General features: G+C 39.3%; 1 protein-coding gene across 1 annotated transcript in view; it reads left to right on the forward strand.

Annotated features, from left to right (window-relative positions):
- CPNE4 (copine 4) overlaps nucleotides 1-27,167 on the forward strand; it is a 484,610-nt gene that overhangs the window by 334,138 nt on the left and 123,305 nt on the right. Inside the window, exon 4 of the mRNA XM_004762506.3 lies at nucleotides 14,034-14,105. Coding sequence (XP_004762563.1) covers nucleotides 14,034-14,105 — 72 coding nt within the window. The remainder of the gene's footprint in view (nucleotides 1-14,033; nucleotides 14,106-27,167) is intronic.

The following is a 27,167-nucleotide window of genomic DNA, read 5'->3' on the forward strand; positions in this document are numbered from 1 at the left end:
GAAAGCATTTGGCAAACTACTAACCAGCAAGTTAAGGATACCCATGGGTCCACACGAGTTTAAATATTTATGTCCCCAGGTGCACCAGATATTGAACTCTGACAAATTCTAGAGGCTTTTGCTTCTAAGACCCTCCCTCAGCTCTGTTGCAGGGTCCACATCTCTGGCTCCTTCCTCCTCCAGACATGCAACAACTTTTTCTATGCGATATCCTTGTAAACCAAGCAAGGGGGTGACTGAGTGGTTCAGCCAGTTAAGCGTCTGCCTTTGGCTCAAGTCATGATCCTAGGGTTCTGGGTTCACGTTCTGCATCAGGGTCCCTGCTCAGCAGGGAATGGGCCTCTCCCTCTCTATCCTTTCATCTTGCTCATGATCCCTCTCTCTCCCCAAAAAATAAATTTTTTTTAAAAAGCCAGATTTTTTCATCCCTCCACCCATTATTTGTAGGGAATGGCTTCATTATACCTAAGGCAATACAAGCCATTTTAAAAACTATTCAGAAATACACAAAAATAATAAAATCATCCTTCATTGCAACATTCAAAGATAACTAGTAAACCTTCTGGTGCATATTCTTCCAGATTTTTTTTTCTATGTTTGCACAAACATACAGTTCTTTTTTTAAATGACCATTTGGTCATTTATACCTGCTTTTGTTACTTGTTTTTTCCTCATAAAAATATATCATGGACATCTTTCCATGTTAACGTATGTACTTCTACATTATCTATTTTAAGAGCTGCACAGTATTCTATGATAGCAAAAATCATGTAAGGTGTCCCATATGGTGAGCATTAAGACTGTTTCTGGTTTTCTACAATTAAACACAACACTTGAATGAGCATTGTATTATATATATCTTCATGCCGTCTGATACTGTTTTTTTAAGAATAAATTAATAACCGTGAAGTATTCAGGCACACATTTTAAGGTCCTTAATACAAACCACCACCTAAGTGTATAGAAACATGGTAGCTACTGCCGCTGTCCTATACAGCCCACAAAAGTATTACTTTTCCTTGTACCCTTTGTAACACCTCCCACTTTTAATCTTTTCCTTTTGAAGCTTCTAACAGCACAGGGAAAAGAAGGCCACTGCCTTAAACTGGATGTCACTCCCTGTAGAGTCTTCATAGCCCCATCCCTTGCAAGAAGGACACAGAGGAGTGTGACCCCTCAGCTCCCTCATCGTCCTGGAGGTGGGGCCCCTGCAGGCTTTGTCCAGAGACTACAGGTAGAATGAGGAAAGGAGACATTGCCCTGAGTCTCAGCCCGGGAAGGTTGCCTCACTCTCAGACTATATCCTTTCTCTCCTTCATAGATCCCCCAGCAGCTCCTGCCCTCCCATTTCTCATCCACACATAGAAGACTCCCAGCTCAGGCATCTCCTCTGAGCCCCAGACTCATGTACTCAACCATATCTAGATACTAATTCCACTCAGATGACTCACACATGTCTCAGACTCCACGGCTCCAACCAAGCTTACCAACCCCTCTTGCTCTCCGTGCCTATCCCCTCCACTTTCCTCTCCTCCACTTTGCTCCACTCAAGGAATGGCACCTCCAATCTCCCAGATGGGGAGGCCCCAAACCTGGGAGCCTTCCCTTGTGCCACTCACTCTCTGTGCCCCGCAGCCTTCCCATCAGTCAATCCCAAAGTCCCATCAATTCAATGTGTTAAATATCTTTATTATCCACTCTCTTCTGTCTCTTGCTGGGACCCCTGTCTAAGTCAATCAATGATAATAATTATCTCAATGTGAGGACTGATAGGATAGGAGAGAAAAGAGAAGGAAGAATCATTTCCTAAGCATCAGTACTAGCATGATGTTGACAGGTTGTTAATACTCATGATGTACATGGTAAACCAGTGGAGTAGACAATATCACCATTTTACAGAAATGGAAACTGAGGCCCAGAGAGATTAACATATCTGGCCCCACACCAGACTCAGCATTCAGAGATTCATGTGTGATTATGGCAAAAATGAAGATAGGGGACAGTTGAGTGGCTTTCGCAGTGGTTGAAAGGAAATTCCCTCCATGGTAAGCTCCTTGAGGGCAAGAAGTGAGTATGAGTCATTTTACATATCTGGTGAGGTTTAGCACAGGGCCTACTTCTGTCATTTATGGGAGGCAGAAAAGTGTAGCAGTTAAGGTAATGGAACTGGACTGACTAGATTCAAATCCTAGCTCTGCAGCTTCCTGGCTCTGGGACCTTGAGCAAGTTACCTAGCCTCTCTGTCTATACCCTAATGTAGATTTGTCTACATCCTAATGCCATAACCCGTGAGTGTGACCTTATTTAGACAAAGAGTCTTTGCAGATCTAATTAAGTGAAGGATCTCAAGGTGAGGAGATCATTGTGGATTATCCAGGTGGGCCCTAAATCCAATAACAAGTGTCCTTATAAAAGAATCTCCAGAGGAGAGACGTAGATGGTGAAGGAGAGCACCATGTGAAGGAATGGAGTGTTATAGATACAAGTTAAGGAACAATGGCAGGTACCAGAAGCTGGAGGAGACAAGCTTTGGAAATCTCCCTTACAGCCTTCAGAGGGAGTATGACCCTGTAGACAGCTTGATTTCAAACTTCTGCCCTCCAGAATCAGGAGATAATACATTTCTGTTGTTTTTCACCACCAAGGTTGTGATAATTTGTTATAGCAGCACTAGCAAACTAATACTCTCTATACTCAGTGTCCTCATACATACGTAGGCATATGATAATACTTCATAAGGCTGTCATGAGAATTAAGTCAATACACGTAAGGCAATTTAGAGCAGTAGCTGACACATATTAAGTACTCTTGAAGTGGTATTTATTACGACTCTTTAATGGTTGTGTGACCTTAGCTATCTTTGATCCTTTGGTTCCTTCACCTGTGGAATGGTATTAAACATACTCTATCACCCTCAAAGTTGGAGTTTGCTTCTTTATCTTAGAAATGGTCAAAGAATTTCTCTGACCCTCCTCTGTTTTATGAACTACTAATTTGATTATAAGCCTCACTGAAGAGAAGTCACAGACTGCCAAAAGGTGGTGGTTGAAAATGTGCCTTGTATCCTTGGGTTGACAAAATGCTCTACCCAGGGCACTGGGCTGCTTGGAGAAGGCAGCTTTTCCTCTTTCTCCTGACTGCCATGTTATAGGGTTGGGGGCTGGGGAGGGTGGCCTCTGAGCCAAGTCATTTGTGATGAGGAGGAGGCCTAACCACTGTCATCAGAGGCAAAGGTGGATAATTAATACTCAAGCAGTCGTCAAATCCCTCTCTGAAACACTCTCCAATCCATCCCTTGCTAATGAAGTCAGAGAAAGGATAAAGCCTATAATTACACTTGAAGTAATTAGAACCCTGCTTAATAGAAAGCTTAAAGACAGGAAGCCCAGACTGATAGATCGCCCATTGCTCCTGTCATTCTGAATCATTCTCCCCAGAGGGCTCCTTTTGTAGATCTCCACCAGGGAAGCAAGGACTGTACTGAATTTACATAAAATGTGTGCACACACACATGTCCCATGTCCTCTCCCCTGAATGGCTGAGAAAGCTTCAGCATATACTTTTTCTTAGTTCCTACAACTTTACCCATTAATGAAAGTCTAATCAGCAGGATAGATTAATTTAAAAGCCCTTATCCATAAATTGTTAAAATCTGATCATATTGTACTAAAATTGCCTACACTCAATTCTCACTTTCTAGCTCAGTGCTTCTCAACTTTAATGTGCATGCAAATCACATGACGATCTTGTTGAAATTCTGATTCTGATTCAGTAGGCCTGGGGTGGGCCCTGAGATTCTGTATTTCTGACAAGTTCGCAGGCCATGCTGCTATTGGTGCTGCTGGAGGGAGCCAGATAGGATAATTTAGGGAGGACACCCTTGAGGAGCGAAGAAAGGTTCTTCTATGTCCCACAGGTGAACACTTTCCTCCTACACAGCAATTATTGAAAACTTCTAATGTAGATCTTGAAAAATGAATAAAATTTGCCAACTGAAGAGAGACGGTGTGAGTCATCCTGGGCAGAGGGAATAGTGTAAGGAAAAGCATACTCCTTAAAGCATGCTTTTTAAAATACTCTTTAAAATATTTTTAAAGCTTCCCTTTATTATTCAGTGCACAGGAGAAGCCAAAGATCTCAGGAGTTACGCTGTGTTCGGACAAGATTGTGGGTCCTTTAGGTCAGAAGTGGGAGCAAGACAACAAGGAAATGGAGGAAATGGAGGGAAAGCAACGAGAGAAAGCTCTTCTAGCATAGTCTATATCTTGAGCAGGTCTGATTTCTACCAGGGGTAGCAGTATTGCCCAGAAGTCCTGGGAGGGAAGCGGAAAGGTAAGGATTTTCCTAAAATCGGTCATCACGGAGGCATCATTACATCCTTTCCTGGACTTTGAACCTGATCGTGTTCTGATTCAGTCTATTAGTTCCCTGTGTTTACAGTTACAAATTATCACAAACATTGTGGCTTCAAATAACACACATTTATTCTCTCACAGTTTTAGGGGGCAGAAGTCTGAAATCAAGGTGTCAGCAGGGCCATGCCCTTTCTGAAGGGAAGGGAAAATCCATCCTTTGCCTCTCTCAACCTCTGGGGACTGCCAGCATCTCTTAGCTTGTGGCCACATCACTCCAACTGTCCAGTGCCTTCAAATTGCTCTGCTCCATCTTCATGGTTTCTTCTCTTCTGAGTGTTTATTGTCATAATCCCTACCCACCGGATTCTCTCTCATAAAAACATGGGGATTGCATTTAGGGTTCATCCAAATAATCCAGGATAATCTCCTCATTTGAAAGATCTTTAATTTAGTTACAACTGCAAAGACTTTTTTTTCCCATATAAGGCAATATACAGAGGTTTTAGGCATTAAGATATGAATATCTTGGGACGCCTGGGTGGCTCAGTCGGTTTTAGGCGTCTGCCTTCGGCTCGGGTCATGATCCCAGGGTCCTGGGATCAAGCCCCACGCTGGGCTCTCTACTCAGCAGGGAGCCTGCTTCTCCCTCTCCCTCTGCTCTTCTACCTGCTTGTGCTTGCTCTCATTCTCTCTCTTTCAAATAAATAAATAATATATTTTTTAAAAGATATTAATATCTATGGGGGGGTCATTTTTTAGGCTACCATAAGCCAACATAGCCAAAGCACCTAATGTCAGAATGCAAAGCCCCCAAGGGCCTAGTCTCTCTAAATTAAAGATCTTCTTTCTGCCTTCATACTCACCCTGCTCCTCATACTCATTTATGTCCTTCTGACCTATAGTGCTCTCCCCTTCGAGGATTATCCCTCCCCCTTTGACTATTCAGTTCTCTTCCAAAAGCTTTCAGGTCGGAAGCAGTTTCTTCAGAAATGCCTTCCCCGACCTCCTGGCCTAGGCCAGTCTTCCTTCATGGCATGATTTTGCTTCTCCTTGCAGAGCTGGAATTGGCATGTGTATATTGTGGCTAATTTCTGGGAGGGCAGTGCCCCTGCCTGCCTGTGTCTTCACTGTATTGTCAATGCCCAGCACATAATATTCAATACATATGTATTCAATGAAGTAATGAACCCTGCCTTCAATTCTTATAAGGTATGTGTATTAGCTTGTTAGGGCTGCCATAAAAGAATACCACAGACTGGTGGCTTAAACAACAGATATTTATTTTATCATAATTCTGGTGACTGGAATTCCAGTATCAAGGTGACAGCCGGGTTGGTGTGTGGTGAAGCCTCTTCTGCTGACTTGCTGACTTGCAAACAGCTGTGCTCACTATGTCCTCACATAGCCTTTCTTCTGAGTACATACGCAGAGGGAGAAAACTCTCTGATTTTTTCTTCCTTTACTTATAAGGACACTAGTGATATAGGATTGGGGCAAACCCCCTAAATGAGGGGGGCCTCCACCCTCCTTTAACCTTAATTATCTCTGTAAAGTCCCTACCTCCAAATACAAGCACTTTGTGGTGTAGGGCTTGAACATATGAATTTAGGGAGGACACAGTTTAGTCCATAATGTTATGTGACCTTAGATAAACTCCGTATTTTCTCCAAGCCTTGACTTTCTCATTCCAGTTGCTTGGAGGGAAGAAAGAGTGCTGATCATTAAATGACAGCAAAGAAATGAGCTAGGTGAAGCACTCAACACATTATCTGGCGCAGAGGAAAAGGTTTAGGTGTTTTTCCCAGAAGCAAAGCCTGGAGAGCAAGAAGAGAATTTGAGAGATGAAGGAAAAACCAAAAGGGGAGTGGAGAAGTGAGATGGGAAAGGGAAAGTAGCCAATAAAGTAAAGGGTGCGTTGTCTAATAAATCACCACTAGAACAACTAGAGCTTCATCCCACTGAGGAAACTTGGGTGCCTATGTAGACCAAATACCACAGAGTCACCCCCATCCCTGGGGCAAAAAAGTGGGGGATTTCTGTACCAAAGTCCATCAGTCATTGGTTTTCACTGCCGAGGGTATAAATCCTCACTTTCAGCCTGCTGCACTTGTAGACAATAGGCAGGCATACCAGAAAAAAATCTTTAGGTAATGAGATGCCAAGCCAGTGATTGCAAGCCCTGCCAGCTCTGCAGTGGTAAAGCCTGAGGAGATCTGGGCATGTGTTCCTCTCTCTGCTACAGTGAGCCATCAGGAAACCTTGTTTGTTCTCTGTAGTGGTGGTCACAGTAATTGCCAGTTTGCAAAACTAGAGATGCTCCTTGACAAAAGGTTCTGGGGCCAAACAAGTGTAAGGAATGCTTCTTACATGGTTGTACTCAGGGAGACTCACAAATAAAGCTCTGTTGATGTCCTGCCGTTGAGCTATGAGACTTTTTCTGATCCTTTGATTTCCGGACTTATTTCCACAGGTTTTTTTCATGCAATATGGACTTACCTTTTAAGAAATAAAAACTCTCTGATACATGCTTTGGGGGTAATCAATTCTGATTCAGACCAGAGATGTGACTGTCAAATATTGTAAAGAAGTTTCTCAATCTGCTTACCACGATAGCCTCAGAACAGTGCCTGGCACAGAGAAGTTGTTCAATCAATGGTTTTTGTTACAACAAAGTCTTACAAAATTTCAAAAAATAATCTGAAGACATTTTCTGTGAAGCAGTCTCACGAAAAATGACTATCTGGTCTCCAGAATAACTGTTTTGCAAGACTTTGAAAGAAAGTTTAGCTAGATGTATACTTGTTGAAATACTTGCCAAAACATTTTTTATTCTCTTGACTTCTTTGCCTTCATCCAAGTGAAACAGTGGACTTTTCTGATAGATGAGGACCCATACTGTTAGAATATCCACTTCAAAGGAAAGAAGTGTTTCTTCCCCTGATCGATCTGTAAATAGAGATCATGCATGGCGTTGATGTCCTTATGGTCCAACTTTGCTAAAAAAGTGTGGTTCAACTTCTTTTTTCCTCCCCCTGTACATCACCATTTTTTTAATGGTAAGGATTGCAGTTATGACCCCACTATAGGATAGAAAAGAATCCAATTAGAGGACTTCTATCTTATGGTCTAAAATGAGTCTCTGGTAGGCGACATAGAGATGGGTCTTGTTTTTTATCCCTTCTGTCACCATATGTCTTTTGACTGGTGTCTTTAGTCCATTTACATTCAAAGTAATTATTGATAGATATGTACTTATTGCCATTTTATTACTTGTTTTGTGGTTGTTTGAAGATTTACTCTGATCCTTTCTTGTCTTTCTCTCTTTCATGTTTTGCTGATTTTCTTTAGTGATATACTTGAATTTCTTTCTTTGTTCTTTGAATATTTATTAGTGGTTTTTGATATATGGCTACCATTATGTTTGTGTATAATCTCTTCTGCAAATAGCAGTCTATATTAGGTTGATGGTTATTTAAGTTTGAACCCATTCTTTCTCCTGTCCTCCCACATTTTATGTTATGTTTATTTATACATGCTATTATGTTTTATGTCTTTTGTGAGTTCCTTGACTGATTTGTTTTACAGAAATATTCATTTTACTGCTTTTTTGTTTCCTACCTTTATACTGACACTTTTTTTTTCTCCTTTCCCCTCAAAGTGTCCCCTTCAGTGTTTCTTACAGGGCTGATTTAGTGTTCATGAATTCTTTAGTTTTTGTTTTTCTGGGAAACTCTTTATCTTTCCTTCTATTCTGAATGACAGTCTTTATTGGATAGAGTATTCTTGGCTGCAGATTTTCCCATTCAGCACTTTGAATATGCCACTCTCTTCTGGCTTGCAAAGTTTCTGTTGAAAAATATCCCACTAACCCTATAGGTTTTCCTTGTAAGTTACGGATTGCTTTGGTGTTGCTGCTTTTAAATTTTTTTCTTTATCACTACATTTTGTAAATTTAATTACAATATGTCTTGGTGGGGTTATGCTTTTGTTTTTTTGTTTTTGTTGTTGTTTTGTTTTTGTTTTTGTTTTTGTATTTCTTGGTAGGATTTCTCTGTGCTTCTTGAATCTGGATTTGTTTCCTTCCCCAGATTAGGGATGTTTTCAACTATTGTTTCTCCAAATAAATTTTCTGGCCCCTTTTCTCTATCTTCCCCTTCTGGGATTCCTAGAATATGAATGTGATTACATTTGATGGGATCACTGAGTTCTCTAAATCTGTTCTACTTTTGTATAATTCTTTTCTCTCTTTTCTTTAGTCTGATTACTTTCCATTACTCTGTCTTCTAGGTCACTAATCCATTCTTCTGATTCTTCCATCCTGCTCTTCATTCCGTCAAGCATGTTTCTCATTTCATTTATTGAGCCCTTTATCTTTGCTATGTTATTCCTTACCTCTGTGTTAAGCATCTCACTCATGTCTTCCACTCTTTTATCAAGTCCAGCAAGTAATCCTTATGATCATTGCTTTAAATTCTCTATTGGGCATATTACTTAAGTTAGAGGACTTCTAACAAGTGTATCCTCTTGGAAGACAGAGCTGACTGAGTTTTTGTTGTTGTTGTTGTTGGTGGTGGTGGTGGTTTGGTTTTGTTTTGTTTTGTTTTTGCCTCAAATGTCCTCTGACAAAACATAAGGCCTTCTTAAGCCTGATACAGTTGCTTTAGCTCCAAGAAAGCCTACATGAGAAGTGAGATTTGCAGCAAATAGCCTTTTCTCTATAGATCACTGACCTTGCTGGCCAACCCTGCCACTTTTGCCCAACAGTCCTAAGAATGGCAACATCATTATTTATTGATCTTTATTACAATGAAACTCTAATTGTTACTTCAAACTCTAATTATTACTCATTCTTTGGAGCTGAGATGGAGACCTGCAGGGCTGTAGAATAAGTTTGTTTGATTGCCTGCTTGATTAGCCATTTGTATACCCAAATGCCCACTAGTTAAGCAGGACTATTTCTGGGGAGATTGCTTATCTTCCTAACATTAGTAAAAGGCAGGAGCTTGGAACATAATAGCATTCTCTTCACACCCCACAAATGTGAATGTTGGCATTTCTATATAAAAGTGAGGAAAGAGAATGTCATTCATTCTTGTAAATTAATATCTTGTAAGTTAAGTCTCCCTTGGTCTTGCTTGAAGAATGAATATGGGGATGTTGGAAGATACAGTCTGTAAAGACAGTGTACCCATACCCACACCTGGTATTCCAGTGAGTGGGTTTTTACAACACTGAGAGGATGGTTGGGGTCATTTGGAGCCATAGAGTTAGGACACCAATGTGGATGAAACAATAACAATGAACAATAGTATCTCTGAGGCCAGATTTACTTGGGAAACAAGATATGTTGCCTTTCTTTAGTTAGATTTTGGCCTGGATGCTGCTTACCAGTGACCCTTGTTTTGTCTTTGATTCATGTGTTTTCCCTATTCCTCCTTGCTGAAAATGCCCTGGAGAGAAACTATAAAATCTTCCTTATGTCTTTGCTGTCTGTTTCCTGTGTTTCCTCTATGTTTTCGTTCATCTCAAGTTCAAGAATGATGTCTGTATTTTTCTAGGAAATAGTAGCTTTTCTAAAACCTTTGATAATCTGTGAATGCAGAGGGAGAGGGGATAATGATTCTGACTACAGAGAAGAACCACTTGAACCTTCTTTTTTTTTTTTTTTTTTTTTTTTTTTTTTTTTAAAGATTTTATTTATTTATTTGACAGAGAGAAATTACAAGTACACTGAGAGGCAGGCAGAGAGAGAGAGAGAGAGAAGGAAGCAGGCTCCCTGCTGAGCAGAGAGCCCGATGCGGGACTCGATCCCAGGACGCTGAGATCATGACCTGAGCCGAAGGCAGCGGCTTAACCCACTGAGCCACCCAGGCGCCCCCACTTGAACCTTCTTAATGAGTAGGGTGGGAAATATAAGCAACTTATTTATTTATTTATTTATTTGGAAATTTATTTTTTTATTATCATATAATGTATTATTTGTTTCAGGGGTACAGGTCTGTAATTCATCATTTTTATACAATTCACAGCACTCACCATAGCACATACCCTCGCTAATGTCCATCACCCAGGCATCCCATCTGTCCCACCCCACTCCATTCCAGCAACCCTCAGTTTGTTCACTGAGTTTAAGAATCTCTTATGGTTTGTCTCCCTCTCTGGTTTCATCTTGTTTCATTTTTCCCTCCCTTCCTCTATGATCCTCATCTCAAATTCCTTATATCAGTGAGATCATATGATAATTGTCTTTCTCTGATTGACTTCTTTCACTTAGCATAATACCCTCTAGTTCCATTTGTGTCATTGCAAATGGCAAGATTTCAGTGGGGGCGGGGGTTGATGGCTGCATAGTATTCCATTTTGTGTGTGTGTGTGTGTGTGTGTGTGTGTGTACACACACACATCACATCTTCTTTATCCATTCATCTGTTAATGGACATCTAGGCTCTTTCCATAGTTAGGCTATTATGGACGTTGCTGCTATAGACATTGGGGTGTACATGCCCCTTTAAATCACTACATTTATATCTTTGGGGTAAATACCCAGTATTGCAATTCCTGGGTTATAGGGTAGCTCTATTTTCAACTTTTTGAAGAAACCTCCATACTGCTTTCCAGAGTGGCTGCTGTTGCATCTCACCAACAGTGTAGAAGGGTTCCCCTTTCTCCACATCCTCGCCAACATCTGTCATTTCCTGACTTGTTAATTTTAGCTCTTCTGACTGATGTGACTGACTGGTGGTATCCCACTGCAGTTTTGATTTGTAGGAAATACGAATAATTTAGATTCAAACATAACTATAGGAAAGAATGCTAATTCCTTTACCATCTGAAAATTTTTCATGTCATTTTATTGATAACCAGCTGTGAATAAAACAAAAACAAAAACAACCATGTTCTTAATCATTATGCTACACTGCCCTTAACCAAAGCCAGTGTCTTCAGATTACTCCATTCTTGAGGTTTAACATGATCATTTCTTTTCAGTCTTCTTCGTGTTCACATATTGAGGGTTAAACACAGGGTTTAAAAGCAAACACATAGAGTGAAAATCCAGCAGTGAAAATTTTCTGAATCTCTTTTTTGAGTTCACATACCAGTCAAATGTAGCTAGAGATCAGTTTCTGGGGTCAGACCCATGTTCAAATCTATGCCACTTCCTCTTAGCCTTGTGGCTTTAGAAGAGTTGCTTAACCTCTGTGTCCTATTTTTATCATCTATAAAAGGAAATTAACAATACCAAATTTGTGGGGAAATAAAATTAGAAATAAAGTGACCACTAAAATAACAACTCTACTTCATTTCTCATTTCCTTCAGATTCTATTCTCTCTACCTCATTTTATAGCCAAACTTATTGAAATAATTATCTTCATATGTTTGCTCAATTTCCTTCCCTCTTTCGCTCTTCTTCAATCTGCTCTAATCTGCTTTCTGCCCCAAATATGAATACATGTTCTTTGCTCCCCCAAATTAATGTCCTCTTCCAGTGTCCCTTATCTCAATGAATCGCACAACCATCTAATTCAATAATGCATCCCTCTCTCTTCATTTTTAGTCCATTTCCAAATCCTTCCCTCTTCTCTCCATTTCCAGCACCACTATCATCTCTTACCGAGACTATTGTAGAAGATTCTGAAGTGGTCTACTCTCATCCACCCCACCACTTATCCATTTATTGTTCTCACCACAGCCAATGTATCTCTCTTTAGTGATGCATTATTTGGATTTATTTGACCATTTGGTTAATGCCTATCTCTGCTGCAGAATGTAAGTTCCATGAGGTCAGATATTGTAACTGACTTTGCTTACCACTCTATTCTTAGTGGCTAACACTGAGGCTAGAATAATGAAGGCTAAGTAATATTTTGGGAATGTGTACTCCTAAATGGGAGTTTCCATTGCTGTTATTATCATCATCATCTTCATTGTCATCATTTTCATCATCCATCACCAGGTGATTTGTTACAAAAATACTCTTCTCTTCAGATCGTAGCCAGTTGAGAATCAAGTTCTTTAAAACTGCTTGGACTAGGAACGTTCTATGAACTTTTTGTATTTGACACAGCATAGTCATAGTATTTTCATTGCTCTAACACAGAGACAAAAAGATAAGGATGTCAGAGAAAGGGTTTGTCTCCCTGCTTTTCACAGTGATGTCCTTTCCTGTTCTGTAAATCAAATGTACATTGTTAACTATTGCTACATAAAAAATTACTCTAAAACTTGACAGCTTAAAAAAAAAAAAGCACTTATGGAGTGCCTCAGTGGCTCAGTCATTAAGCATCTTCCTTCAGCTCAGGTTGTGATCCCAGGGTACTGCGATCATGCCCTGTATCTGGCTCCCTGCTCAGCAGGGAGGCTGCTTTTCCCTCTCCAATTCCCTCTGTTTGTGTTTCTGCTGTCACTGTCCCTCTGTCAAATAGATAAATAAAATCTTAAAAAAAAAAAAAAGACAGCATTTATGATCTCACCAAATTGGGGGAGAGTGTGGCTGTGTCCTCTGGATCAGGGTATCTCACAAGGCTGCTCTGAAGGTACAGCTATTTCAAGACTTAGCTTGGAGGAGGACCTGATTCCAAGCTCATCATGGATCTGTTGACAGTCTTCTGGTTCTCACTGGCTGCTGGCTGGAGACATCAATTCCTTGCCACCTGAGCTGTTCTATAGGGCTACTCACAGCATTGCAACTTGCTTCCTTCAGCACAAGGGCTCTGAGAGAGAAGAATAAGATGATGATCAAAAGGAAGTCACATTCATTTTGTGACCTAATCTCAGAAGGGATACTCCAACACTTTTGTAGTATTCTGTTCATTAGAAGCCAGTTATTAGATCCATCTCACACTTAAGGAGAGAGAACTGCACAATGGCATGAATAGGACCATTGGGAGCCATCTTAGATAGAGGCTGTCTACTGCAAGGTATGACTTTGTTCTCTCTCAGCAAGAGCACAGTTGTCATTGATTGTTTTAAGTCTTTTCTCCTTTGAGAACCATAAATTGCATTTCCTTCAGGGCCCCTTAATATATCCTTCATACATTTCTTTCAAAAATGGGAAGGCAGAGGAAGGTGGGGCAAGTTCTGCTAAGAATAGCTCCCAATATAATAGCAACTTTAGTTGTCATTGCACGTTGTGCATTAGCACTGAATCATGAAGAGGACCCCAATTACACCTTTTCCCTTGTCTGGGCATCAGTATCCTAATGACTGACTTTATAGCTTCCTAATGAATATATTAAAAAAAGAACTCTAGAGATTATAGATACAGAAGGTGTATATTTAGATCTTGGGTTTCCTTTCCTCCCTGTAGCCCACCCTACTTTATACAGAGGTTTTAGTGCTAATTTGAGATCATTCTGAAACTTTCTGTTTTATCATAATATAAATATCCAACATTTTCCATCTAATTTTGTTGTAAATGCTTCAGATTAAGTCACCTCCTATTGACTGACTTGTCTATAATTTCTCATGCCCTTACTCTCTTACATAATATGTTATAAGAAGAAAGAAGGGAATAACCTATATTTAGGAGTTTTATGGAAAAAAAGCCTAGAAATAAACAGACATAGTGTTATAATTTCAAGTAGAATTCTAAATACAGAATTTTGTAAAGAAAAATTTAAAAAGTAGACCTACAATCATTTAACTAGTATTTCTACATTTTGTTTCCTTTTGTGCAGATTGTTTCCCAGAGAAAACTGTCTAAATCCTTGTTGAAGCATGGGAACACAGCAGGGAAATCCTCCATCACGGTAAGCCCTTCCTTAGCAGCCCTCTGTTCAGGTGCCCAGATGGAGCATCTGGTCCAAACCTGGCAGTAGGAAGCAGACTCTCTGAGTATTGGGAATTGACACCACAACTGCTTAGCTATCCAGATTACTCCTTTCCTTCTTGTATCTTTTTCCTTCTTTTTCCTTTTTGCCAATACAATTTTGACCCTTCTACCCCTAGGAGAAAGAGATAGAAAAAGTATTTGAAAGTGAGGCCATTCACTTTTTGTTTTTTTTTAAGATTTTATTTATTTGATAGAGATTGCAAGTAGGCAGAGAGGCAGGCGGGGGGGTGGTGGTGGAAGCAGGCTCCTTGCTCGGCAGAGAGCCCGATATGGGGCTTGATCCCAGGACCCTGGGATCATGACCTGAGCCAAAGGCAGAGGCTTTAACCCACTGAGCCACTCAGGTGCCCCGAGGCCCCTCACTTCTACTAAGCACTTTTGCAGTTAATATGTAGGTTTTGGTGGAGGGCAAAGATGGAGTTGTCAAGAAAATTAAGAATATGGAATTGTCTGGCATTTTCAAATAATCAAACTACCTATTCCTGCCTCTCATTTTTTTGAGAATTAAAAATCTGCTCTAATAGCAATTAGTCCAAGGTTAGGTTTGTTTCCTAAAGACCAGAGAACTCAGCATTTTAAGTCTCCTCTTTAATATATTAGTTTGGAGTTATGTCATTGTATTTAGTAGCCACTACCCACATGTGATTATTTAAACTTAAATAAAATTATTCAAAATTAAATAAAAGAAAATACTCACACCTTACACTAGCCATATATCAAGTGTTTAGGAGTTATATGTGGCTATGAATGTGGGGAGGGAAACAGAATCAGATTCAGGAGGTGCAGAAATCCCTCAACAACTCAACCCACTGAAGTCCACACCAAGACACCCTATGATTAAGATGGCAAACAGAGTGATAAAGGAGGAGTCAAGATGGCGGAGAAGTAGCAAGCTGAGACTGCTTCAGCTAGCCGGAGATCAGCTAGATAGCTTATCTAAAGATTGCAAACACCTGAAAATCCATCGGCAGATCGAAGAGAAGAAGAACAGCAATTCTGGAAACAGAAAATCAACCACTTTCTGAAAGGTAGGACCGGCGGAGAAATGAATCCAAAGCGACGGGAAGATAGACCCCGGGGGGAGGGGCCGGCTCCCGGCAATTGCCGGAGCAACCGCGCACAAAATCAGGACTTTTATTTTTTTATTTTTTTTTTTAAAGATTTTTATTTATTTATTTGATAGACAGAGATCACAAGTAGGCAGAGAGGCAGGTAGAGAGAGAGGGGGGAAGCAGGCTCCCCGCTGAGCAGAGAGCCCAATGCGGGGCTCGATCCCAGGACCCTGAGATCATGACCTGAGCTGAACGTCTGTTCCGCTGAGGGACATCGCTCCAGAGGCTAAACCGGGGCGAAGCCCACGCAGGGTCAGCGTGGCCTCAGGTCCCGCAGGGTCACAGAAGGATCGGGGGTGTCTGAGTGTCGCAGAGCTTGCGGGTATTGGAACGGGAAAGCCGGCTACAGAGACAGAGCCGACAGTAAGCTCGCAGCTCCGTGTTACCTTGAACCGGTCGCAGGCTCGGTGAGCTCGGAGCGCGGCCGGAGGTCAGGCAGACGGGAGTAACTGGGCGCTGTTCTCTGAGGGCGCACTGAAGAGTGGGGCCCTGGGCTCTCGGCTCCTCCGGGCCAGAGACCAGGAGGCCGCCATTTGTATTCCCGTCCTCTGGAACTCTACGGAAAGCGCTCAGGGAACAAAAGCTCCTGAAAGCAAACCCGAGCGGATTACTCACCCCGGCCCCGGGTAAGGGCGGTGTAATTCCGCCTGGGGCAAAGACACTTGAGAATCACTACAACAGGCCCCTCCCCCAGAAGATCAACAAGAAATCCAGCCGAGACCAAGTTCACCTACCAAGGAGTGCGGTTTCAATACCAAGGAGAGCAGCAGAATTCCAGAGGAGGAGAAAGCCAAGCACGGAACTCATGGCTTTTTTCCTGTGATTTTTTTTAGTCTTGCAGTTAATTTAATTTTTTCTTTTTTTTTTTTTTTTTTTTTCTCGCCTTCGGGTAAAATTTTTTTTTTTTTTAACTGTTACCTTTTTCTTTTTTAACGATTTTTTACTAGTTTATCTAATATATATATATATATTTTTTTTTTACATTTTTCTTAGGTGTTTTCTTTTTTTTAAAATTCTTTTCTTTTCTTTTCTTTTTTTTTTTTTTTCTTTTTTCTCTCTTCCTTTTTGAACCTCTTTTTATCCCCTTTCTCCCCACTCACGATTTTGGATCTCTTCTAATTTGGTTAAAGCATATTTTCCTGGGGTTGTTGCCACCCTTTTAGTATTTTACTTGCCCCTTCATTTACTCTTATCTGGACAAAATGACAAGACGTAAAAATTCAACACAAAAAAAAAGAACAAGAGGCAGTACCGAAGGCTAGGGACCTAATCAATACAGACATCGGTAATATGTCAGATCTAGAGTTCAGAATGACAATTCTCAAGGTTCTAGCCGGGCTCGAAAAAGGCATGGAAGATATTAGAGAAACCCTCTCGAGAGATATAAAAGCCCTTTCTGGAGAAATAAAAGAACTAAAATCTAACCAAGGTGAAATCAAAAAAGCTATTAATGAGGTGCAATCAAAAATGGAGGCTCTCACTGCTAGGATCAATGAGGCAGAAGAGAAGAATTAGTGATATAGAAGACCAAATGACAGAGAATAAAGAAGCTGATCAAAAGAGGGACAAACAGCTACTGGACCACGAGGGGAGAATTCGAGAGATAAGTGACACCATAAGACGAAACAACATTAGAATAATTGGGATTCCAGAAGAAGAAGAAAGTGAGAGGGGAGCAGAAGGTATACTGGAGAGAATTATTGGGGAGAATTTCCCCAATATGGCAAAGGGAACGAGCATCAAAATTCAGGAGGTTCAGAGAATGCCCCTCAAAATCAATAAGAATAGGCCCACACCCCGTCACCTAATAGTAAAATTTACAAGTCTCAATGACAAAGAGAAAATCCTGAAAGCAGCCCGGGAAAAGAAGTCTGTAACATACAATGGTAAAAATATTAGATTGGCAGCTGACTTATCCACAGAGACCTGGCAGGCCAGAAAGAGCTGGCATGATATTTTCAGAGCACTAAACGAGAAAAACATGCAGCCAAGAATACTATATCCAGCTAGGCTATCATTGAAAATAGAAGGAGAGATTAAAAGCTTCCAGGACAAACAACAACTGAAAGAATTTGCAAATACCAAACCAGCTCTACAGGAAATATTGAAAGGGGTCCTCTAAGCAAAGAGAGAGCCTACAAGTGGTAGATCAGAAAGGAACAGAGACCATATACAGTAACAGTCACCTTACAGGCAATACAATGGCACTAAATTCATATCTCTCAATAGTTACCCTGAATGTGAATGGGCTAAATGCCCCTGTCAAAAGACACAGGGTATCAGAATGGATAAAAAAAAAACAAAACCCATCTATATGTTGCCTCCAAGAAACACATTTTAAGCCCGAAGACACCTCCAGATTTAAAGTGAGGGGGTGGAAAAGAATTTACCATGCTAATGGACATCAGAAGAAAGCAGGAGTGGCAATCCTTATATCAGATCAATTAGATTTTAAGCCAAAGACTATAATAAGAGATGAGGAAGGACACTATATCATACTCAAAGGGTCTGTCCAACAAGAAGATTTAACAATTTTAAATATCTATGCCCCCAATGTGGGAGCAGCCAACTATATAAACCAATTAATAACAAAATCAAAGAAACACATCAACAATAATACAATGATAGTAGGGGACTTTAACACTCCCCTCACTGAAATGGACAGGTCATCCAAGCAAAAGATCAGCAAGGATATAAAGGCCTTAAATGACACACTGGACCAGATGGACATCACAGATATATTCAGAATATTTCATCCCAAAGCAACAGAATACACATTCTTCTCTAGTGCACATGGAACATTCTCCAGAATAGATCACATTCTCGGTCCTAAATCAGGACTCAACCGGTATCAAAAGATTGGGATCATTCCCTGCATATTTTCAGACCACAATGCTCTAAAGCTAGAACTCAACCACAAAAGGAAGTTTGGAAAGAACCCAAATACATGGAGACTAAACAGTATCCTTCTAAAGAATGAATGGGTCAACCGGGAAATTAAAGAAGAATTGAAAAAAATCATGGAAACAAATGATAATGAAAACACAACGGTTCAAAATCTGTGGGACACAACAAAGGCAGTCCTGAGAGGAAAATATATAGCGGTACAAGCCTTTCTCAAGAAACAAGAAAGGTCTCAGGTACACAACCTAACCCTACACCTAAGGAGCTGGAGAAAGAACAAGAAAGAAACCCTAAGCCCAGCAGGAGAAGAGAAATCATAAAGATCAGAGCAGAAATCAATGAAATAGAAACCAAAAAAACAATAGAACAAATCAACGAAACTAGGAGCTGGTTCTTTGAAAGAATTAATAAAATTGATAAACCCCTGGCCCGACTTATCAAAAAGAAAAGAGAAAGGACCCAAATAAATAAAATCATGAATGAAAGAGGAGAGATCACAACTAACACCAAAGAAATACAAACTATTATAAGAACATACTATGAGCAACTCTACGGCAATAAATTTGACAATCTGGAAGAAATGGAGGCATTCCTAGAAACATATAAACTACCACAACTGAACCAGGAAGAAATAGAAAGCCTGAACAGACCCATAACCAGTAAGGAGATTGAAACAGTCATTAAAAATCTCCAAACAAACAAAAGCCCAGGGCCAGACGGCTTCCCGGGGGAATTCTACCAAACATTTAAAGAAGAACTAATTCCTATTCTCCTGAAACTGTTCCAAAAAATAGAAATGGAAGGAAAACTTCCAAACTCATTTTATGAGGCCAGCATCACCTTGATCCCAAAACCAGACAAGGATCCCACCAAAAAAGAGAGCTATAGACCGATATCCTTGATGAACACAGATGCGAAAATACTCAACAAAATACTAGCCAATAGGATTCAACAGTACATTAAAAAGATTATTCACCACGACCAAGTGGGATTTATTCCAGGGCTGCAAGGTTGGTTCAACATCCGCAAATCAGTCAATGTGATACAACACATCAATAAAAGTAAGAACAAGAACCATATGATACTCTCAATAGATGCTGAAAAAAGCATTTGACAAAGTACAACATCCCTTCCTGATCAAAACTCTTCAAAGTGTAGGGATAGAGGGCACATACCTCAATATCATCAAAGCCATCTATGAAAAAACCCACCGCAAATATCATTCTCAATGGAGAAAAACTGAAAGCTTTTCCGCTAAGGTCAGGAACACGACAGGGATGTCCATTATCACCACTGCTATTCAACATCGTACTAGAGGTCCTAGCCTCAGCAATCAGACAACAAAAGGAAATTAAAGGCATCCAAATCGGCAAAGAAGAAGTCAAATTATCACTCTTCGCAGATGATATGATACTATATGTGGAAAACCCAAAAGAATGCACTCCAAAACTGCTAGAACTTATACAGGAATTCAGTAAAGTGTCAGGATATAAAATCAATGCACAGAAATCAGTTGCATTTCTCTACACCAACAGCAAGACAGAAGAAAGAGATATTAAGGAGTCAATCCCATTTACAATTGCATCCAAAACCATAAGATACCTAGGAATAAACCTAACCAAAGAGACACAGAATCTATACTCAGAAAACTATAAAGTACTCATGAAAGAAATTGAGGAAGAGACACAAAGAAATGGAAAAATGTTCCATGCTCCTGGATTGGAAGAATAAATATTGTGAAAATGTCTATGCTACCTAAAGCAATCTACACATTTAATGCAATTCCTATCAAAGTACCATCCATCTTTTTCAAAGAAATGGAACAAATAATTCTAAAATTCATATGGAACCAGAAAAGACCTCGAATAGCCAAAGGGATATTGAAAAAGAAAGCCAACGTTGGTGGCATCACAATTCCGGACTTCAAGCTCTATTACAAAGCTGTCATCATCAAGACAGCATGGTACTGGCACAAAAACAGACACATAGATCAATGGAACAGAATAGAGAGCCCAGAAATAGACCCTCAAATCTATGGTCAACTAATCTTCGACAAAGCAGGAAAGAATGTCCAATGGAAAAAAAGACAGCCTCTTCAATAAATGGTGCTGGGAAAATTGGACAGCCACATGCAGAAAAATGAAATTGGACCATTTCCTTACACCACACACAAAAATAGACTCAAAATGGATGAAGGACCTCAATGTACGAAAGGAATCCATCAAAATCCTTGAGGAGAACACGGGCAGCAACCTCTTCGACCTCTGCCGCAGCAACATCTTCCTAGGAACAACGCAAAAGGCAAGGGAAGCAAGGGCAAAAATGAACTATTGGGATTTCATCAAGATCAAAAGCTTTTGCACAGCAAAGGAAACAGTTAACAAAATCAAAAGACAACTGACAGAATGGGAGAAGATATTTGCAAACGACATATCAGATAAAGGACTAGTGTCCAGAATCTATAAAGAACTTAGCAAACTCAACACCCAAAGAACAAATAATCCAATCAAGAAATGGGCAGAAGACATGAACAGACATTTCTGCAAAGAAGACATCCAGATGGCCAACAGATACATGAAAAAGTGCTCCATATCACTCGGCATCAGGGAAATACAAATCAAAACCACAATGAGATATCACCTCACACCAGTCAGAATGGCTAAAATCAACAAGTCAGGAAATGACAGATGCTGGCGAAGATGCGGAGAAAGGGGAACCCTCCTACACTGTTGGTGGGAATGCAAGCTGGTGCAGCCACTCTGGAAAACAGCATGGAGGTTCCTCAAAATGTTGAAAATAGAACTGCTCTATGACCCAGCAATTGCACTATTGGGTATTTACCCTAAAGATACAAATGTAGTGATCCAAAGGGACACATGCACCCGAATGTTTATAGCAGCAATGTCCACAATAGCCAGACTATGGAAAGAACCTAGATGTCCATCAACAGATGAATGGATCAAGAAGATGTGATATATATACACAATGGAATACTATGCAGCCATCAAAAGAAATGAAATCTTGCCATTTGCAACAACATGGATGGAACTAGAGCGTATCATGCTTAGCGAAATAAGTCAAGCAGAGAAAGACAACTATCATATGATCTCCCTGATATGAGGAAGTGGTGATGCAACATGGAGGCTTAAGTGGGTAGAAGAATAAATGAAACAAGATGGGATTGGGAGGGAGACAAACCATAAGTGACTCTTAATCTCACAAAACAAACTGAGGGTTGCCGGGGGGAGGGGGTTTGGGAGAAGGGGGTGGGATTATGGACATTGGGGAGGGTATGTGATTTGGTGAGTGCTGTGAAGTGTGTAAACCTGGTGATTCACAGACCTGTACCCATGGGGATAAAAATATATGTTTATAAAAAATAAAAAATTAAAAAAAAAAAAAAAAAGATGGCAAACAGAGTGATAAAGAATTTTAAAGTTTGAAAGAGAAAACTGGGCAGTTACCTACAAAGGAAACTCCAGGAGACTATCAGCTGATTTTCCAAGGGAAACTTTGCAGGCCAGTAGATAGTGGCACAAAACATTCAAAGTGCTAAAAGTGAAAAATTTACAGTAATAATACTCTATTCCAGTAAGGCTATCTTTCAGAATAGGAAAACAAAGAGTTTCCCAGACAAACAAAAATTAAAAGAATTCATGACCACTAACCAGCCTTATAAAGAATCTTAAGGGGGACCTTGTGAGTAGAAAACAAATACCACAAGTAAGAGTAAGAAAAATAGGAAGCACAAAAACAAACAAAAGTAAGCTTCTCTATAAATATTGGTCAAGAGAAGCACAAAGTAAAAGGCTGTAAGATATGATACCAAGTATCTGAAACATAAAGGGGAGAAGAGTAAAGAATGAGTTCAGAATTAAGGTAACCATCAACTTAACATAGACCCCTATAAGCAGAAGACATTATATATAAACTGAATGGTAATCACAAATCAAAAAACAGTAATAGATGTACATAAAATGAAGAATAAAGAATCCAAATAGTTTACTAAAGAAAGTTAACTAATTATGAGAGAAAACAAGGAAAGAAAGGAACAGAGAAGAACTACAAAAGCAACCATAAAATAAGCAACAATATGGTAATAAATACACACATATCACTACTTACTTTGAATGTAAATGGACTAAATGCTCCAGTCAAAACACATAAGATGATGGAGTAGATTTAAAAAAAAAAATTCATGATAGGCTGACTGTAAGAAATTTATTTCAGATCTAAGGACACATACATACTGAAGGAATAGAGAAACTATCATTCAAATGGAAGTAAAATGAAAGCCAAAGTTACAGTACTTATATTGGACTAAACAGACATTAAAACAAAGGCTATAACAAGGGACAAAGAAGGACACTATATAGTCATAAACAATACAATCCAACAGGAAGATATAAAAATTGTAAATATGTATGCACCCAACATGGGAGCACCCAAATACATAAAGCAATTAATAACAAACATAAAGGAACGAATCAATAGTAATACAATAATAGTAGGAGATTTTAACATCCTACTTACTTCAGTGGATAGATCATCGAAACAAAAATTAAAGAAACAGTGGCTTGAATGACATACTAGACAAAATGGATTTAACAGACATATTCAGAATGTTTCATCCTAAAATAGCAGAATATGCATTCTTGTCAGGTACATACGGACCATACTTCAGAACAGATAACATATTAGGCCACAAGACAAGTCTCAACGTGTTCAAAAAGATGGGCATCATACCATCTTTTCTGAAACTAGTTATCAACCATAAGAAAAACATGGAAAGCACACAAATACACAGAGGTTAAATAATATGCTACTAAACAATGAATAGGCCAACCAAGAAATCAAAGACAAATTTAAAAAAATACATGGAGTTAAATGAAGTTGAAAATAAAATGGTCTAAAATCTGTGGGATACAGCAAAGGCTGTTCTAAGAGGGAAGTTTATAGCAATACAGGCTCACCTTAAGAAATAAGAAAAGTCCCAAATAAACAACCTACCTTATAACTAAAGGAACTAGAAAAATGATAACAAACAAAACCCAAAACCAGTAAAAGTAAGGCAATCATAAAGATTAGAGCAGAAACAAACAAGATAGAAACTAAAAAAAAAAAAAAAAAAAAAAATAGAACAGATCAATGAAACCAGGAGCTGGTTCTTTGTAAAATCAGTAAAATTGATAATATTTTAGCCAGACTTTAGACTTATAAATAAAACAAGAAAGGGGAGAAATAACAACTGAGATGATAGAAATACACAATTGTAACAGAATATTATGAAAAATTCTATCCAGCAAACTGAGCAACCTAGTAGAAATGGATAAATTCCTAGAAACATATAACCTCCCAAAATTGAATCAGGAAGAAAGAGAAAATTTGAACAGAGCAATTACCAGCAATGAAATTGAATCAGCAATGAAAGAACTCCCAGCAAACAAAAGTCCAGGGCCAGACAACTTCACAGGTGAATTCTACCAAATATTTAAAGAAAAGTTAATACCTATTCTTCTCAAACTATTCCAAAAAATAGAAAGAAAACTTCCTAATTCATTCTATAAAGCCATTATTACACTGATACCAAAACCAGATAAAGACATTGCAAAAACAGAACTACAGGCCAGTTTCTCTGATGAATATAAGTGCCAAAAATCCTCAACAAAATACTAGCAAACAGAATCTAACAATACATTTAAAGAATCATTCACCACGATCAGGCGGGATTTATACCTGAGATGCAAGCGTGACTCAGTATTTGCAAATCAATGTGATACATCACATCAATAAAAGAAGGGATAAAAATCATATGATCATATTAATAGATGCCGAAAAAGCACTTGACAAAGTATAACATCCATTCATGATAAAATCCCTCAAAAAATAGTATCAGAGGAAACACATTTCACATAATAAATGAAAAACCCACAGCTAACATTATACTCACTGGTGAAAAATTGAGAGCATTTTCTCTAAGGTCAGGAACAAGATGGTGATGTCCATTCTCACCACTATTATTTGACATAGTGCTGGACTTCCTAGCCATATCATCAAACAAGAGGAATGAAAGAAAGTCATCCAAATTGGTAGGGAAGAAGTAACTTTCCCTATTTGCAGATGACTTGATACTACATAAAGAAAACCCTAAACACTCCACCAAAAAAAAAAATACTAGAACCGGGGCTCCTGAATGGCTCAGTTAATTAAGCATCTGAGTTTGGCTCAGGCCATGATCCCAGGGTGCTGGGATTGAGCTCCACATCATGCTCTTGCTCATTGGGAAGCCTGCTTCTCCCTCTGCCTCTACCTGCCATTCCCCCTGCTTGTGCATGTGTGCCCTCTCTCTCTCTGTCAAATACATAAATAAAAATCTTAAAAAAAAAAAAACTTACTAGAACTGATAAGTGAATTTAATAAGGTTGCGAGATACAAAATCAACATACAAAAATCCATGGCATTTTTATATACTAAAAATGAAACAACAGAAAGAGAAATTAAGAAAGCAATCTCATTTACTATTGCACCAAAGAAAATTAAATACCTAGGAAAAATTTAACCAAGGAAGTGTAAGTCCTATACTCTGAAAATCATGAAAGATATTAAAGATGACACAAACAAGTGGAAAGATACTCCATGCTCATGGTTTGGAAGAACAAATAGTGTGAAAGTGTCCATACTACCTAAAGTAATCTGCACATTCAACACACTTCCTATCAAAATACCAATAACAGGGGCACCTGGGTGGCTCAGTGGGTTAAAACCTCTGCCTTCAGTTCAGGTCATGATCCCAGGGTCCTGAGATCGAGCCCCGCATCAGGCTCTCTGCTCAGCAGGGAACCTGCTTCCTTTCCTCTCTCTTGGCCTGCCTCTCTGCCTACCTGTGATCTGTGTCAAATGAAAAATAAAATCTTTAAAAAAAAAAACAATAACATTTTTCACAGAAGTAGAATAGACAATCCTAAAATTTGTATGGAACTACAGAGGACTCCAAATAACCAAATCAATCTTGAAAAAGAAAAACAAAGCTGGAGGTATCACAATTCCAGATTTCAATTTGTACAATGAAGTTGTAATAATCAAAACAGTATGGGACTGGCACAAAAATAGGCACATAGATCAATGGAATAGAATAGAAAGCCCAGCAGTAAACCCACATTTATATATATGGTCAACCCATCTTTGACAAAGGGGGTAAGAATATGCAAGGGGGAAAAAGACAGCCTCTCCAACAAACGGTGTTGGGAAAACTGGATGGCTAAATGTAAAAGAATGAAACTGGACCACTGACTTACACTCTGCACAAAGATAAACTCGAAATGGATTAAGAACCTAAATGTGCGACCTAAACCTATAAAAATCCTAGAAGAGAGCATAGGAAGTATGCTCTGGCATTGGAACATAGAAATTTCTGGCATTGAACAATAGCAACTTTTTTTTTTAAAAGATTTTATTTATTTATTTGACAGAGAGAGATCACAAGCGGGCAGAGAGGTAGGCGGAGAGAGAGGAGGAAGCGGGCTCTCTGCTCAGCAGGGGCTGATGTGGGGCTCCATCCCAGGACCCTGAGATCATGACCTGAGCTGAAGGCAGCGGCTTAACCCACTGAGCCACCCAGGCACCCCAAATAGCAACTTTTTTCTAGATATGTCTCCTGAGGCAAGGGGAACAAAAGCAAAAATAAACTGGGGGCTTCATCAAAATAAAAAGTTTCTGCACAGCAAAGTAAATGATCAACAAAACTAAAAGATACCTACTGAATGGGGGAAGATATTTGCAAATGATATTTCTGATGAAGGGTTGGTGTCCAAAATATATAAAGAACTTACACAACTCCACATCCCAATAATAAATAATTCAATTAAAAATGGGCAGAAAACACTTCTCTGAAGAAGACATCCAGATGGCCAACAGACATAGGAAAAGATGCTCAATGTCACTCATCAAGGAAATACAAATCAAAGCTTCAATGAGACATCACCTCACCTGTCAGAATGGCTAACCCCAAAAACATATGAAACAACAAGTGATGGTGAGGATGTGGAGAAAAAGGAACCCTGTTACACTATTGGTATAAATGCAAACTAGTGCAGCCACTGTGCAAAACAGGGTGCAGGCTCGTCAAAAAGTTAAAGATAGAACTACTCTATGATTCCAGTAGTTGCATATCAGGTATTTACCCAAAGAATACAAAAACACTAATTTGAAGGGATACATGAACCCCCATATTTATTGCAGCATTATATACAATAGCAAAATTATGGAAGCAGCCCAAGGGTCCATGGCTAGATAAAGAAGAAGTGACTATATATATATATACACACACACACATACATACATATATATGCCTGGACTTTTATTCAGCTATAAAGAACAATGAAATCTTGCCAATGACATGGATGGAGCCACAAAGTATTATGCTGAGTGAAATAAGCCAGTCAGAGAAAGACAAATACCATATGATCTCACTCATATGTGGAATTTAAGAAACAAAACTAAGGAAAAGATTTTTAAAAAGTAGAGTGAGAAGCAAACCAAGTATAGACTCTTTACTATAGGAAACAAACTGATGATTAGTCGGGGGCTGGGGGGGTGCTGAAATGGCACATGGAGATTAAGGAGTACAGTTAAACAATGATGAGCCCTGAGTAATGTATAGAGTTGTATTACTATATTGTATACCTGAAACTGATACAATACTGTATGGTATTTCCACTAACTGGAATTTTTTTAAAAAATTCATGAAAAAGTAATTACATGTAGCTAGCAGTCACTGTATTGGACAGTGCAGGTTACAGAACAGTTCTGTCATCACATAATGTTCAGTTGGACAATACTGAAAGTATTTCTAAATAAAACCTTAAAATTTCAAATAAAACTCCAGTATTTAAAACTTTGGCATCTCGTTTTAGAGCCCTTGAGAAAGGTCGTAAAAGTGGTCTGATCATTGCCTAAACAAAAAT

The sequence above is a fragment of the Mustela putorius genome, unplaced genomic scaffold (genome assembly GCF_011764305.1).
Source record: "Mustela putorius furo isolate JIRA1106 unplaced genomic scaffold, ASM1176430v1.1 tig00003834_pilon_pilon_pilon, whole genome shotgun sequence".
In the NCBI taxonomy this organism is placed as follows: domain Eukaryota; kingdom Metazoa; phylum Chordata; class Mammalia; order Carnivora; family Mustelidae; genus Mustela; species Mustela putorius.